Here is a 14,218-nt window from a genome sequence, read left to right as displayed (position 1 = left end):
AAGCCTCTTTGCCAACAAGCTGCTCCTCACTGTCAGCCAGATAAAATACTCCAAACAAACCCCTAAACCACTTCAAACTTCGCAGAATTTTACCTCTTTAGCACACCTTAATGCTCCATAACCTTTTAAATGTCATATCTCAAAAGCATTGTTTCTTCAGCATATTCAACAGGGAGAAAAAGCACTGTATTTCCAAGTCAAAACAATCATAATAAAAAAATTATTTGTTCTGCACTGGAGAATTCCCCTCTGCCTTAGTTTACTATTTATAAACCGCCAGTCTGGGATTAATTATTATAAATCCTTAAAGCTGAAAAGAAGATTTTAGGCATGTTATGTTACGTACAATCTATACCATTATTAAACTGCAGCTGAAATGCACTTTATGTCCTATTGCTGTTGGTCGCCTTTTAACATTTCTGCATTTTACCTACGGTAAATTTTACTCCTCGAGAGAAAGCATTTCTTACTATTTTCAAAACACCAGACCCCCCCATCCAACGTGCCACTGCACAGGAGGAGCGGCGGCACCTGTAAAGCATGCTCACCGGGCACCCCGGCTCTCATCCAGTAATTGATATCCGTTCCATCTGCATCGTCGTAAACTTTTGTAACATTGATGGGCTGCAGCAGAGTCATGATCTCTTTCACGATGTCCCGAGCTTTAGCACTGCCAGTAAAAGCCAGTCCAGACGGCTTGAAGGTGCCCTCATCAGACTCCATGACGATATCGAAGTTGGAGATATTCTCCTAAACATGTAAGGAAAGAAGATACTGTTTTGTGATTGCTATTTTAACTGGCACCATATACTGGATTCTAGATGCCAGTATGAGCTTACCATAACAAATTTGTTTAAGAAGCAGAGAAATACTTCATGTGACTGTGTGTATACAAGCATAAACGAAGAGACCTAATCTTTCTGTATGGAAATACTGAAACAGTTCAAGTTCAGTTCTGAGGCACCAATGTCTTGTAGGAGCCACAGCACATCTAGCCTGTTGTCCCCAAATAGTTGCTTTAAGACTTCTGAAGTGCCACCTAGAAAGGTAAGCCATTGCCAGCATTTTTCAATTTGCACTTGCACCTCTCACTTTCTTCTCAGACCTGAAAATCAGAAATTCTGTTGCAGGGAGGAGGGTGCGCAACCTGGTTGGCTTTAAAAGTAGATGCATTCAAAGCTTGCTTAGACTGTGAAGGAGAGCCCATTTAAAAAACCAGCTGCTGCCTCTTCAGAAACACATTATTTTCAATATACCTTGTAGTCAACTCTGACTTTGGCTGGAGAACTGAAATGCCAAGGTTCCTCCTGACCTGAAGGAAGAATGTCTGTTTCAAGGGAAGTTTGTGCTTCCAAGGTAAGTCCTTACAGGAAACATGAAATTTCAAGATTTTGTATACAAACAGCATAATAACATTTGCTTTTAGTGTGCACTTGGAAGATTCTTTTCAGATAAGAGAACAAAAATTAGCACCCAGAGCCATTATGTTTGCTTCCCATACACTCAGAATGCTCAGTCACAGAGGCTTAACTGGAAAAAACTACATAAGGTCTTTACGTGAAGGAAGGTCCCTCTTTTTGAAAGGCACATAACTTTTTTTTTTTTTCAAAATAAAACAGTTTATGGCCTAGTCAGGCAGAAAAAAAGCTATACTTCAGACTATTGAATGTGAATAAGAGAACTTACAGCAGGTTTTACTCCTATGCCCAGATCTCATTCCAGAATTTTATGGCTGTTATGGGTTACTACAAAAAAATAATTACAAGAGATATGTGAAAGCAGCAAGTAACAGATCCATGCCATTAACAGCTTACATAAGCCTACAATTCAGTAAAGAATGTTTTCATATTTTTCTGGATATAAAGCCAAACATGAACTACAGGTGGCTGTGAATGTGATATTCACACAAGTTTTCAGAAGTTCTTCATATAATTTGCGAATAACTGTTTTACACTCTGTTTTCCCAAAACTTTTCTCTTTTGAGTGAAACAAGTTCTAACATAGCAGAGGTATTCACTTCTAACTTAGAAATATATCCAACAATTAAAAAATGTAATACAAAATCTTTGCATGTGATGAAGTAACTGTAAATTTTATAATACCTTAAAATAACTCATCTACCTATCCACCTATCCAACTACTGGAAATCAAGGTAGAAATAACCAACATTGTCACCAGACTGGCAATAACTATTTTTATACAATGAAAAAAATCTTCAGTTTATAAAAGATAAAATTTAAAGAATTAGGATACATGTGGTGTCTAGGCCTATCATCAAATGCAGTATTACTGCAACATGAAATCGTGATTCATGGACCCTCTGAACATAGCGAGAGAGAAGCAGGCCAAGAAAAGCACACTGCATGGTACAAGGGACCAATGATACTCCAAAGTCACAGGTATCACAGAAAGAATGTCTCAAAATCTTCTTTATATTACAAGCCCAAGGAGCAAGACTTAGGGAAGACAATACACATTTCAGTGTGCGGGTGAATTGCTAACAAAAGCCAACTTAATTGTAGTGAGCCCTGTATAAATACCGTGACAGAAATCATTCAGATTTCTGAATCATTCAGATTTCTGAAGACTCAGCCTCTTTGGCTGGACAGCACAGATACTGAGAAAAAAATCTCACCTTCCACTCCAAACACCAGAATTCCTAAGTTCCAAAACTTCATAAACTGCTAGTATAGCAGCATTACTGCAGTCTTCAGTTGTGTTTTCTCATATAAACATTTGCATGTGTTTTTAATATGAAACTGAGAAAACAAATCACCCACAATACATTACACCATACTCTTGCTCTGTAAGAAAGCTGTTCAGTTCTTAGAACGTGCTGGGAGTGGCATGAAAACAGGATGCCTGGGGAGAGAACCAGACTCACTGGAGGACAAAAAAGAAACAGGTCACAACTACTTGAACTACTTGAAGAACACCATGTGCTCTTGAGAAAGCTTTTTCCCTCTTTTGTCCACTAGAAGATAGGATTAATTACAAAACTATTCACTGCTGAGTTTGAAAGTTGCAATCTTAAAAAAAAAAAAAAGGGGTTAGGTTGGTTTCACCACGTCCACTTTTGTACACGTATATTGGCGTTTCTACGTACACAGAAAGAAATATGTGCTGGGAATTAGGCTATAGGGAAGATGCTCTGCTGTGCTTTGCCCTCTACGGCCCAGGGATAACTGCCACTTAACAAAGTGGGGTGAGACCATACATTGCTCCCTTGACGAATTCAAGTGAACAGCACAACAAACCAGTAAGATTTTATGACGTAACTGCAGGCTCAGCTGCTCAGCTGTTTCCTTCATTTTTCCTCATAGCGAATGTATTATTTAAATAAGTGTTTTAAACTCAGTACACATTTTTTTTTCAGAAAGTAATCCCATTTGCTGCATCTTGATACTGTGTCACTTCTCTTAGCATACACCAGAAAATTAAATCTTGCTGGTGTAACCTGCTGCCTAATTCTCTGAACATCAAAATAGACTTTTACCCTTTATCTTTCTGTGACTCTGTCATAGAAGAGGTCACCTCTCTTTATCTTATCATGTTTAGCTCTTCAACTGAATTTAAAAATGAAACATTACAATAAATACGGCATGGGAAAATTGGCTTCCTATAGCTTGCTATTTTCATAGAATACGCAAATAGGCACAATCCTTGCAATGCTTCTCCAGTTCTTGTTTTTTTAATTTTAATTCCTTCTATTTCTGTTCTCCCTATAAACAATCTAATTTTATCTATGTTAAGCAAAATTTAAGTGTTTCTCATCTCTAAGGCAAACACTTGAAAACATGAAATTACAGTAAAATCTTTTCAATTAAGAAAACAAACCCTTGTCATATGCATGACTGGTACTTCTATTGCTAGGAAACATGGCCCATCTAGTATAGACACGGGCAATCCCCGGCAGGTATACCCTACAGATAACTACTTCTTCAGTCAAAATCCCAATTGTTAATTCTTACCAAATGTTTAACTAGATTCCAACATCTCATGACTAATCTACCAAGTCACTGACGGGAATTCCTCTTACCCAGCTAAAGCAGTGAGATACCTGAAGAGATAAAGGAGAGACTAGTTGTCCTAAAAGCCTTCAGTAATTTGGGGCTATTTAAAACAGAGTGTTATTACTTGTCCAATAAATAATTTACTGGTTTTCTTTTTCATTCCACCGAGAAAAATCGCCACTTTTAAATGAAAATACTGAAGTCTGTAATGGCAAAGCACTGTCCTTGACTAATGGTTAATTTGTTCCAGTAATAAGGAACATCAGTTAATCCAACAGTGCATTTTCAGCTTTCGGTTATTGATTTACACTTAACTTTAGGAAACACCAACATTTGTATTCTTATATTCCAATATTTGACTAGAGTAGTTGAGATCCAAGTATAGCACGGTGACAACTGTGTTGCAGAACCTACAGTGAAATGATGGTCATCCCACTTGCAGTAGTGTTTAAACACTTGCATGCGTTTAAATCAACACTCAGCTTCGCAGGCTGGCACCTAAGACTACAGGAAAGACAAGAGAAAACACCAGCAACACCTAAGTGTGCGTGACAGCTAGGAAAAAAAATCCTCTAAGTATTTAATAATATATAAATATGGTGTAGTGTAATTCTGAGTTGCTGTTTAGGATCAAGATTACTTAATGAAACAAAATAGCATAAATGTAAGCTAGGGAAAAAACATCAGAACAGCTGTTAGGAAGCAGGGATGCGCCAGCATCCAGGCATAATAACCACCAGCCACAAGCGTGATCACACCACTCACACCCTTTTTGAATGAAAACACGGAAAATTAGGAACACTGTGAGTTATAAATTTTTGTAAATTACTCCCATTATTATATGGGAGAAAGCTGCTGTAAAGCTGAAGATTAGCACAATTTTTGATAGATGACAAGGTATGCATAAGGCTCATACTTTTGTTAAAAGATAAAATATTCTTCTGACACATTTTGTGGGAAAGCAGCCTGCAAAAAAAGTCCACAGGTTTTATGGCCTGTCCCTATCAGAGTTACGGAGTTCTGACTTCCAAGGAGCCAATGACAAAAGTCCCAGTAACTTCAACAGCCCTCGAGCAAGATTTGGTCATGTACTTAATAGCATTTCACTCAGTAAAAACATAGTGCTAGCATGTACAACACCACTACTGTTTCCTCTGCAAGCCCTTGCCAGCACTGACAGAGATGATCATTCAGTATTGTACATTCTCTGGGATGACAGACAAGAAAAAGCAGACCACTCTGAAGACAGTGGCAGGCTAAGGTATGCATCAGATGACCTGAAGCCTTGTCTTGGGAGGCTTTTTCTTTGACAAAGAGGCATATCAAAGAGAAGTACTCTTACTGCTCAAATACAAGGGTATCAAAACACTGTCTATGATTCTGAATGACTGTCCCACCGCTGCCCTTTTTTGAAAGGTTTTAGGTTTTCATTTGAAAATAGGCAACACTGCCGAAATTAAAAATTGTGGTTTACATCTTTCAACCAAGGATTATTTTTACTCTTTCGGTAAGCAAATGAGTACTTCTGTAGCTTTCAATAAAAGATGAAAATAAATTTGCAAGACTTTAGAAATTATCACAGCAGACACATTGTTAATATTTCCTGGTTTTATGCAGAATACGTCTAGGTTCTCATCTGGGCAAGAGCTGAAATGTTAAAATAAAAAGAAGCCAATAAGAAGAAAGTTTATCATGGTGAGACAACAAAAGGCAACAATTTTCTGTGTCTTGAACAGCTGTGGGGAGTTAGGATAGAAGGAGCCCAGCTTTACTACAGCACAATATCCAAAAGCATGGAGGACCAGTGGTTGGGTGCATCTGCCTGGGGTATGAAAGCAGAGCAGCTATCCTCAGAAGATGTCTCCACTAGTTCACGTTTCAGATGGCAGCCCTGCTACTCGCATGAGAGAAAGGGAGGAAAGACGCAAAGACAAAAGTTCTCCCATCACTAGATGTGTATGAAATTTGCCTGCATGGAACAAAGACTAGGCAGCTGGGAGACACACTGTCATGACTGCTTCTGGGTCTTCCCTGCTTCAGGCGGGGTGAGGAATCAACTTGTTTTTGTGTTTTAGCAAAATCTGTCTTTCTCAGCAGCTTTAACTAGAAATGTGACATTCAATATTAAGAATTACAAATTCCTACTGACCTACAACCGGTGTAAAATATAACTGTATAATTATGCTAGCTTTACTGTGCTTAATAGAATCAAGGATGCTACTGGTTGTTAACTCTGATTCTGGACAATACAGCGCAATTATTTTCTTTTTGTAGTTCTGTAACTGAACATTTCTCTCTTTAGACATTTCTTTCATTTCTCAATGAAAGGGATCAACAGGACAGCAGTGGTGAAAACAACCAGCGGTAATTTTACAGATTTTTTTATTACAGAGAATATTTCCTGAGAACAGTCACTCGGCAAATGGTCAACATATTTCACTGGGACAAAAGAACCTATATTAAAGTCCTTGATGTGTTTGGTTCAAGTCATACAAAAATCCATGTCTCACATTTCACCAGAGTACTTGGTACTTTGGAAAATAAACAGGATGCTGAAATACATGAGTTTTCTGAAAACTCTGATTTTGAGGAGCCAGCATATTCTGGGGAAGAATCATTTCACTTGAAAGTGACAAGAATTTTTTTTGAAGTTTACTTCTTAGATAAAATAACTCATTACCAAATCACTGGACAGTCCAAAACCAGGACCTGTGGGCATCTTACTGTTGCTAATTTAAGTACTCTTTGTTGACGCTTACATGTGATTTGGTAATGAGTTATTTTATCTAAGAAGTAAACTTCAAAAAAAATTTATTGTCGTTTTACTACATAGTTTCTCGTTCACTCTCCCCCTCCCCAGAGGGATGAGGGAGAGAATTGGGATGGAAGGAAAACTCATGGGTTGAGATGAAGACAATTTACTGAAATAACAAGGGAAAACTACAATAATGGAATACTGTCTTTGGCCAGTTTGGGTCAATTATTCTGTCTGTCTTTCTCCCAGCTTCCTGCATCTGCACATTATCGAGACTTGGAAAGCAGGACAGTGTCCTTGGTCTCATTCGCAACAACTGGTATCATCAGGGTGTTTTATCAACATTCTTCACACATGAAATCCAAAACACACTGGCTACTGAGAGGAAAATTAACTCTATCCCTGCCAAAATCAGGACACCACACTTCAGAAAGTCCTGTTTTCATGCAGACCCACTTTGGTCAAAATATCAAATCTTCTTGGAGTTGTTCAGCCTGGAGAAGAGAAGGCTCTGGAGAGACCTTATAGCAGCCTTACAGTACCTAAAGGGGGCCAGCACAAGAAAACTGAGGAGGGACTCTTGACAAGGGCATGTAGTGATAAGACAAGAGGTAATGGCTTTAAACTGGAAGAGAATAGATTTAGGTTAGATATAAGGAGCAAATTCTTTACTGTGAGGGTGGTGAGGCACTGGCACAGGTTGCCCAGAGAAGGTGTGGATGCCCCATCCCTGGAAGTGTTAAAGGCCAGGCTGGATGTAGCTTTGAGCGATATGGTCTAGTGGAAGGTGTCCCTGCTCAGGGCAGCAGGGTTGGAACTGGATTATCTTCAAGGGCCCTTCCATCTCAACCCATTCTATGATTCTATTATTCTTGGTAATAAACACAAAAAAGGAAACCATCGTAAACACCGGTGATCGATACTTTTCATAGTTAAATCTTTACTAAAAAGTTAAAGCAGTGTATGGCATTTGCACCAGAAATTCAGGTAAGTACTGTAAACATCATTAAGATAGGAATTAAAGTATGCAGAAACATTTTAAGAATGCTTTCCCTAATGCAGTTTGATTTAAATTCATAACACATTAATGCCTCCAATGATCACAACAGAGTTACTAAAGTAAATTTGAATGTGGCCTAGGGTCTCGTAGTCTTCTAATTACAAAAGGTATTTGCTTTCCCAGAAGACTGTATGCAGTATTTCTATTCCAAAATAAATATTATTAGCCATTCATAGTCCTTTAATTCAGACAGGTAAATAACTGTAACCTTGTCTTCATGGTACACAGATCTTTCACAGTAACTACTCTGAAGCAATAAAAAGGAGGCCAGACACTTCATTACACAAAATTCTTTCTCCCCTCATGAAGAGAGCATAAGAATAAATACACAAAAAAAAATTAAAAACCCTACTGGGGCACCCACTCAGGTGCCATCGTTAAAGATTGTAGGAGAATCTGTACTGAATAGCTGCAACATGAGGTCCTCCAGAGTTACTAAATCACGTTCCTTCTGCTTCTTCCATTCAACTTGGAAAGGAAAGCAGCAATTGCAATGTTTCACATTTTGAAAGTTATTTACTGTATTGTCTGTATGTAAGAGCCCTATTCAGCAACTAGGTCACACAACACTAAGCACTGGGCAAAGACTTCAGATGAAGTGTTGAACTCTAAGATCTGGTGCCCGATTTGTACTTAGATCCTTTAATTTCACTACCCTTCATCAAGATAAGGAATCTTTACTGTAAAGAAAAATCAAGCCTTTTTCCAGTTTGGGATTAAATCTAATTATTGCCTAATAGTTAAAAGCAGAGGGCACGTCAACAGGTATCTCCTTTGGGAGCAAAGGTGCTGGTAATTTGCCTGGAAGGCTTCTACCCCATGGACAAAACTGAATACGTGCTCTGCGATGTACTGGTGGGTGGCAGGCACACCTTCACTAATGGAGGCACTGAAACTGCTGGACCATACTGGGCTTTCAACTCTTAGAAATGTCTGAGAAAAATCATACAAAGGAAACAAGGGATGAGAATCATGAGATGCTCTCCAGAAAAATATTTCACAAAATGAAAGCACGGTTGCAAGAGTGATATATGTGTCTGAGCTTATCCTGACTGCAGCTGGGCAGATACGCTTTTCCTGAGCATCTATTTACTGAATGCTATCAGAAACAGGAGACAGCATTAGACTGAGCTTTTGGTCGATCCAATATGGCAGCTCTTACATCCTCATAAAGCTCTGAACAGCTAATATACCCTGTTGCTAGTTTTAATAATCAGAAAGTATAATACTGGGCTTCACAAAAATACATGAGTGATATAAATAATGCAATTATGCAGGGATATGAGTTAATTATTGGTGCTATAAGAAAAGTGCTATGCTGCTGCTATCTCAGTTATTTCTGCAGTAACTTATCCACTTTCTAGCAGTGCAACCTACAATGACAGATGAGGAAGAAAGACCTGAAATTAAATTGAAAGAAATAATAAATAAGCTACAAAAGTAAGAGCATTTGTACTTGTCCAGGACTATATTGTCTTCATTTCTTCTCCCTCGCCACATTTCCACTGACATGAGGAGGTAATTTACAATGTCACGGAAATCCATGTCCTTCTGTGCTGAATTACTGCATTCATATTTCTCCTTGTTTGTAGCAAACTAAAGTCATAATAAGCCCAGCCATGTAGATGAGTCATACAGGCCATCTTTCATTTAACAAGGCATCTTTAAATACCACTGTTAGTTAACTTGTACTCATTACCATCAGCAAGCGATGTTTGTGCCATACTATCCTAATTGCCAGAAATTTGCGCAAGTAAATCATTAAAAGGTTAAGTTATTTTTCATGCTAAATATAATGTACAGTATTAATCTGCTTTATTTTGTTATTATGAGCAATGCAATGTCCTATACTCATATCCATTCATAATTATGCCAGATCACATGGCAGGGGGGAAACAAGAACAACAAACAACAGACGGATGTAATTTCTGCTTAAATTCTCCATGTAACTTACAAATTCTTGCTAGTTAGACCAGGCTTTCTTCACAGAGCACAACATCCAGACAGAATCACAACAGCAGAGCAAAAATTGAGACATGTCTTTTTTCTCAATTTTTTTTAAAAGCAAAGTAATCAAATATCTTTGAAAAAATACCCATCTTGCTTTATATTTCCCTATTTGATCCTTAAGTCTGCTTTTTTATATCACTTCTGAATATTAATCCTAGAGACAACAGTGAAATGCAGACATTTTGGCAAAAGATGAGTAGTGCATGAGACAATTTCATGTGTTGCTGACAACACCACCATACGATAGAGCTTGTTTTCCAACATGGAAATCTATTGAGATGATGATACATTCCTCCTAGGAACAGAGCATCCCTCCAGCTCCTCCTCCAAAATGCACTTCTGTACATGATAAGCATCTCTTTCCTGTGCTACGTATTCCAGAACACTTCATTCTAGTTTAATCCTGCTGAACACCGGAGTACCAGTGGTAAATCCAGAGTCCTTAATACATACTAAACTGCAACCTGTCACCCCCCTGAAGCTGAGAAAGGAAGCACTTAGGTACCTCTTCCCAGTAGGAGAATTGAGCTATCCCTTTAATTTGGAGATAGAAGGAGGAACTACATTATATATGGGTAATTAAATACACTTGTTAGTAACGTTAAACAGGTTAGTGGGAAATAATTGACTGTTCATCAATTAGCCAGAAAACCATAACCACTGTAATGCTATCTCAGCCAACTCTATTGCAGATGCAAATTGATTTAGTTTCGTTCATCACAATGAATTTGATTAAAAGTGAAATTTAGATTTATTTGTTCTGATAGGATGCTTATCATTAGAAACACACTTTTCAGAACAGCTTGTAAGTCTGCTTTCATACTGTTGTACAGCAGGTGACCTCCTAAACACACTTGCATTCATCTTGTCTCTGCCTTGGATATATTAACCATTGCTGACAGCAATACTACTAAAGCAGGGAAAAGAATAAAAGATAACTACTTTAGCTTCTATAATGAAGGTACAGCATAATTTTTCAGGGAACAAACCCCAACACATATTCCAAAGACTTATCCCCAAAATAGTTTCATGAAACTGCCCTTTATGCCTTGATGTACTTTGAAAAGGCAGGAGAGACAGATGTGCCAATAAACCAATTTTTTATCCTGATAACCAGTCATGGAGTTTGTGTGTTATTTGCATCATCAGAAATCAATCATTTAAAATGTTCCAGATCCCATAAAACTAATAATTGGCAAAGAGTATTTTAGATTACACACTATTAAGATAAGATGGCAAAGTTTTTTCTTTGTATTATTTAATAGTTTACATTGTAAAATATTATGGGAAAATGCAATGAAGCAGAAATACATAAGACAAAAAAAATTTACTTATATTGCCAGCACATGTGGACTATTCGGCATTCATTCTCAGAAAGCTAACTATGTTTGAAAGCTATGGCAGGTATCATTACAAAATATCTGTTTCAAAATAGTTTTGTGACAGAGAACCTTAGGTCAAGCAGAACGCGTATATGTGTGGTCGCATCACTTTCTGTTAAATGTAACATGAAGTTTACATTTATGATTAAAATAAGAAAATATACTTTCAGGCAGAACTGGTTAGATATTAAGCTGAACATTTTGACCAAAATAATATGCAAGTCACAAGACCAGGGAGAAAAGCGCTGTTAAGCAAATCATCTGAAGACATCATTTACCTTGTGCAATTGATAGTACTGCTCAGCACCTACTCCTCCTTGCTCTTCTCCCGTCCATAGCACCAAGCGCAGAGTCCTTTTTGGGCGAAGTCCTAAAACATAATTTTAAATATTCTTTTTAGTATTAAATATCCATATATTTGAGTATTTTTTTGCATTGGTCTCCACTGTCCAATGGATGAAAAGCCTGGGTTTCCATTCAGTCATGTTCACCTTATGCAACCTATTTCAAGTACGGGTTTTGTAGTCGAGAATACTTTTTGCTTGTTTGGGGGGAAGGACCGGGTTCCAGGGAGAGAGCTGATGTGAGGAAGGAGTGGGCTGTTGTGGTCCTGCTACCAGCTGCAGTAGCACAAGAGAAGCGCATTTTGGGAACATAATGTAGGTGTCTGAAAACCGTAATGTAAAATAACTACCTTGATAGATTTCTGAGACATATACTGCTGCTATTGTGATGGTCTGCAGTAAGTAAGGCACATCCACTTTTGGCAGATGCAAATCAAATTTTCAGGAGAATTACCATTGCTTTGTCATAGTAAACTAATTACAATTAATTGAAAATGAACTGCTGGATTTTTATGAGAAATGTTTATCCATTTCAAGAACTGAGGGGCTCTGCAATATTATTTTGCTTTTTATCAGAGAAATGAAAAGCAACGATCTGGAATCCGAAACACAATCAGCTGCTGAATGTATGCATGGTTTTTAAAACAAGGCCATTTTCTGTTTTGCTGTGGTAGCTCAGTAAGAAAGATAAGTTCTCAGATGAATTTAGACCATCTCTGCCATGGCAGAACTGCACAGAGAGAAGTTGTTGTTGTTTTCTTATTTGATTCTATTTATAAATGAATACATTCAAGACATCAAACCTGAGAGCACGGCAGAGCAAACAGATCAAGTAAAACTAGTGCTCTCTGTACAGTGTAATGCTAATTATGTTCAAGCAAAAATAAAGCCCCCAATCTATTAAAAATTAAAAAAAAGAAAAGAAAAACCAATGAAGAGACTATCACAGGTGATAAAGCATAAATTACCACACACACTTCGGTGCTGAGGAGAAATAATATCAGTATCAATATCAAAACTTATTTCATTTCCTAGCTGAAATGGATGAAGTTTACAAATAGACCTGACCTTCATTATTTTTTTTTCTCTCAACACAATGAAAATCAACTAAGGATTTCTTTCTTGAAACTACACGCTAGCAATCCTCATAACTGAAGGCAGACTATACAAGGAATATTCGGAATCTGAAGAAAACACCTTGGATTTTCCGATATTTCATAATGAAGGAACTGTAAACAAGTAGTTTAAAGGTGCATTTTCTAAATGTTGATCTGCTGACTGTAAACAGAAAGGTCATCAAACCTCATTATTTCAAAGACATCCACCCTGCACACATCCCAGTGGACTCCCTGCTCTTTTCCTAAATCATGACAGTACAAGATTAACCTCCTCTGCTTTTCAAATCAGCCAAATGGCCAGTGAGGTAAAATTAAGATATAAAATAGCAATGGCGTTGAACTTAGACAAGATTTTAGACCCAAAATAACCACAAATGTGATCAGGGCTTGGTTAGAAAGGGTGGGCCTAAAGAAGACAAGGTGCTGGGTGTAAAGCACAGAGTGGTTGGTCCTGTAGCACGGTCCCAATGGCACTGCAGTTTAAGTGGAAAATAGAGGTTCATTTGTCGTATCACAGAATAAAAAGCACTGAAGCCCAGTCTCCAGCCCACTCCGCCAAGGCTGTGAAAGCAGCTTTGGTAGGAGATGCTTGAGACAGGAGAGTAGCATTTTCTGCCTCCTCCCATGCAAAAATCAAGACGCTTTGGTCTGCCGCTGCTGTCCAAAGGGTGCTTGGGTTAGTGATGAGGGATGTCACGTTCAGCTCCAATGGGCTGTAACCCTGTGATCTCTCCTGCACTGCAGGAGCTTGAGAAGGTCTCAGGTCACTTGTGGGGAAGAAGTTTGAGATTCTTATGGCACCCTCCTAGCCCATCATTGCAACTGTCCATAAAAGCTGGGGAAAGAAAAAAGCCCTGCTGAGCTGAGCTTCAGTCCTTCCAGTCCTGGAGTGTTGTATCGTTTTTTCCAATCTCACAGGTTTCTGTCAGCAGATTCACTTGTCTGTTTTACTGAAATTAAATGGGTAAGTTAAAAAAAAAAAAAAATATATATATAAGCTTTAGAAGCAGTTATTTTAAATACAAAACAAAGTCTACAGAGGAAAATTTAATTTCCTCATTATCTTAATCTGAAAGTGATAAGTATTTATCTACCTGTTATTAAAAACACAGCTATTCTGATCAAAGGACATCAAATAAATCCAATATTCACAAGTAAAATTGCTAAGAATATTCTCAATGCATGTTTTTATTAAAAAATATGAAGTACTGTACTGAAGTTACAATTTATTTTTTTTTAATGAAGTTTAATTATTTTGGTTTGCTGGTTCCTAAGCAAAGTATCATCTCCACAAAATCAGAACTCTTGCAGTCCACAACCCAAATATGTATTGAAAAGGCATGACAAAATAGTACTTGGACTAGAAAATGATGTTCTGTGATGGGTGTACTGTGTAGAGGGTTAAGTAGCAAATTTTAAAATGAAGGAAAACCGTTTCACAAATAAAATAGTGCCTCTTTCCTTTTTATCTACATAAATGACATATTACATAGTCTAAAAAAAAAAAAGAGGATACCAGAGGAAAAAAATAACTGT

General features: G+C 37.7%; 1 protein-coding gene across 2 annotated transcripts in view; it reads right to left on the bottom strand.

The window, feature by feature from the left end:
* CPQ (carboxypeptidase Q) overlaps positions 1–14,218 on the bottom strand; it is a 181,048-nt gene that overhangs the window by 40,280 nt on the left and 126,550 nt on the right. For both annotated transcript variants that reach the window (XM_086742491.1, XM_086742492.1), the window contains exons 6-7: positions 11,499–11,590; positions 549–750 (exon numbers count right to left, since the gene is read on the bottom strand). In XM_086742491.1, the coding sequence (XP_086598617.1) occupies positions 549–750; positions 11,499–11,590 (294 nt within the window). The remainder of the gene's footprint in view (positions 1–548; positions 751–11,498; positions 11,591–14,218) is intronic.

This window comes from Chlamydotis macqueenii, chromosome 2 (assembly GCF_036417535.1).
Source record: "Chlamydotis macqueenii isolate bChlMac1 chromosome 2, bChlMac1.mat, whole genome shotgun sequence".
Classification (NCBI taxonomy): Eukaryota; Metazoa; Chordata; class Aves; order Otidiformes; family Otididae; genus Chlamydotis; species Chlamydotis macqueenii.
Note: the sequence above shows the minus strand (reverse complement) of the source record. Positions and strands in the feature narration are given on the sequence as shown.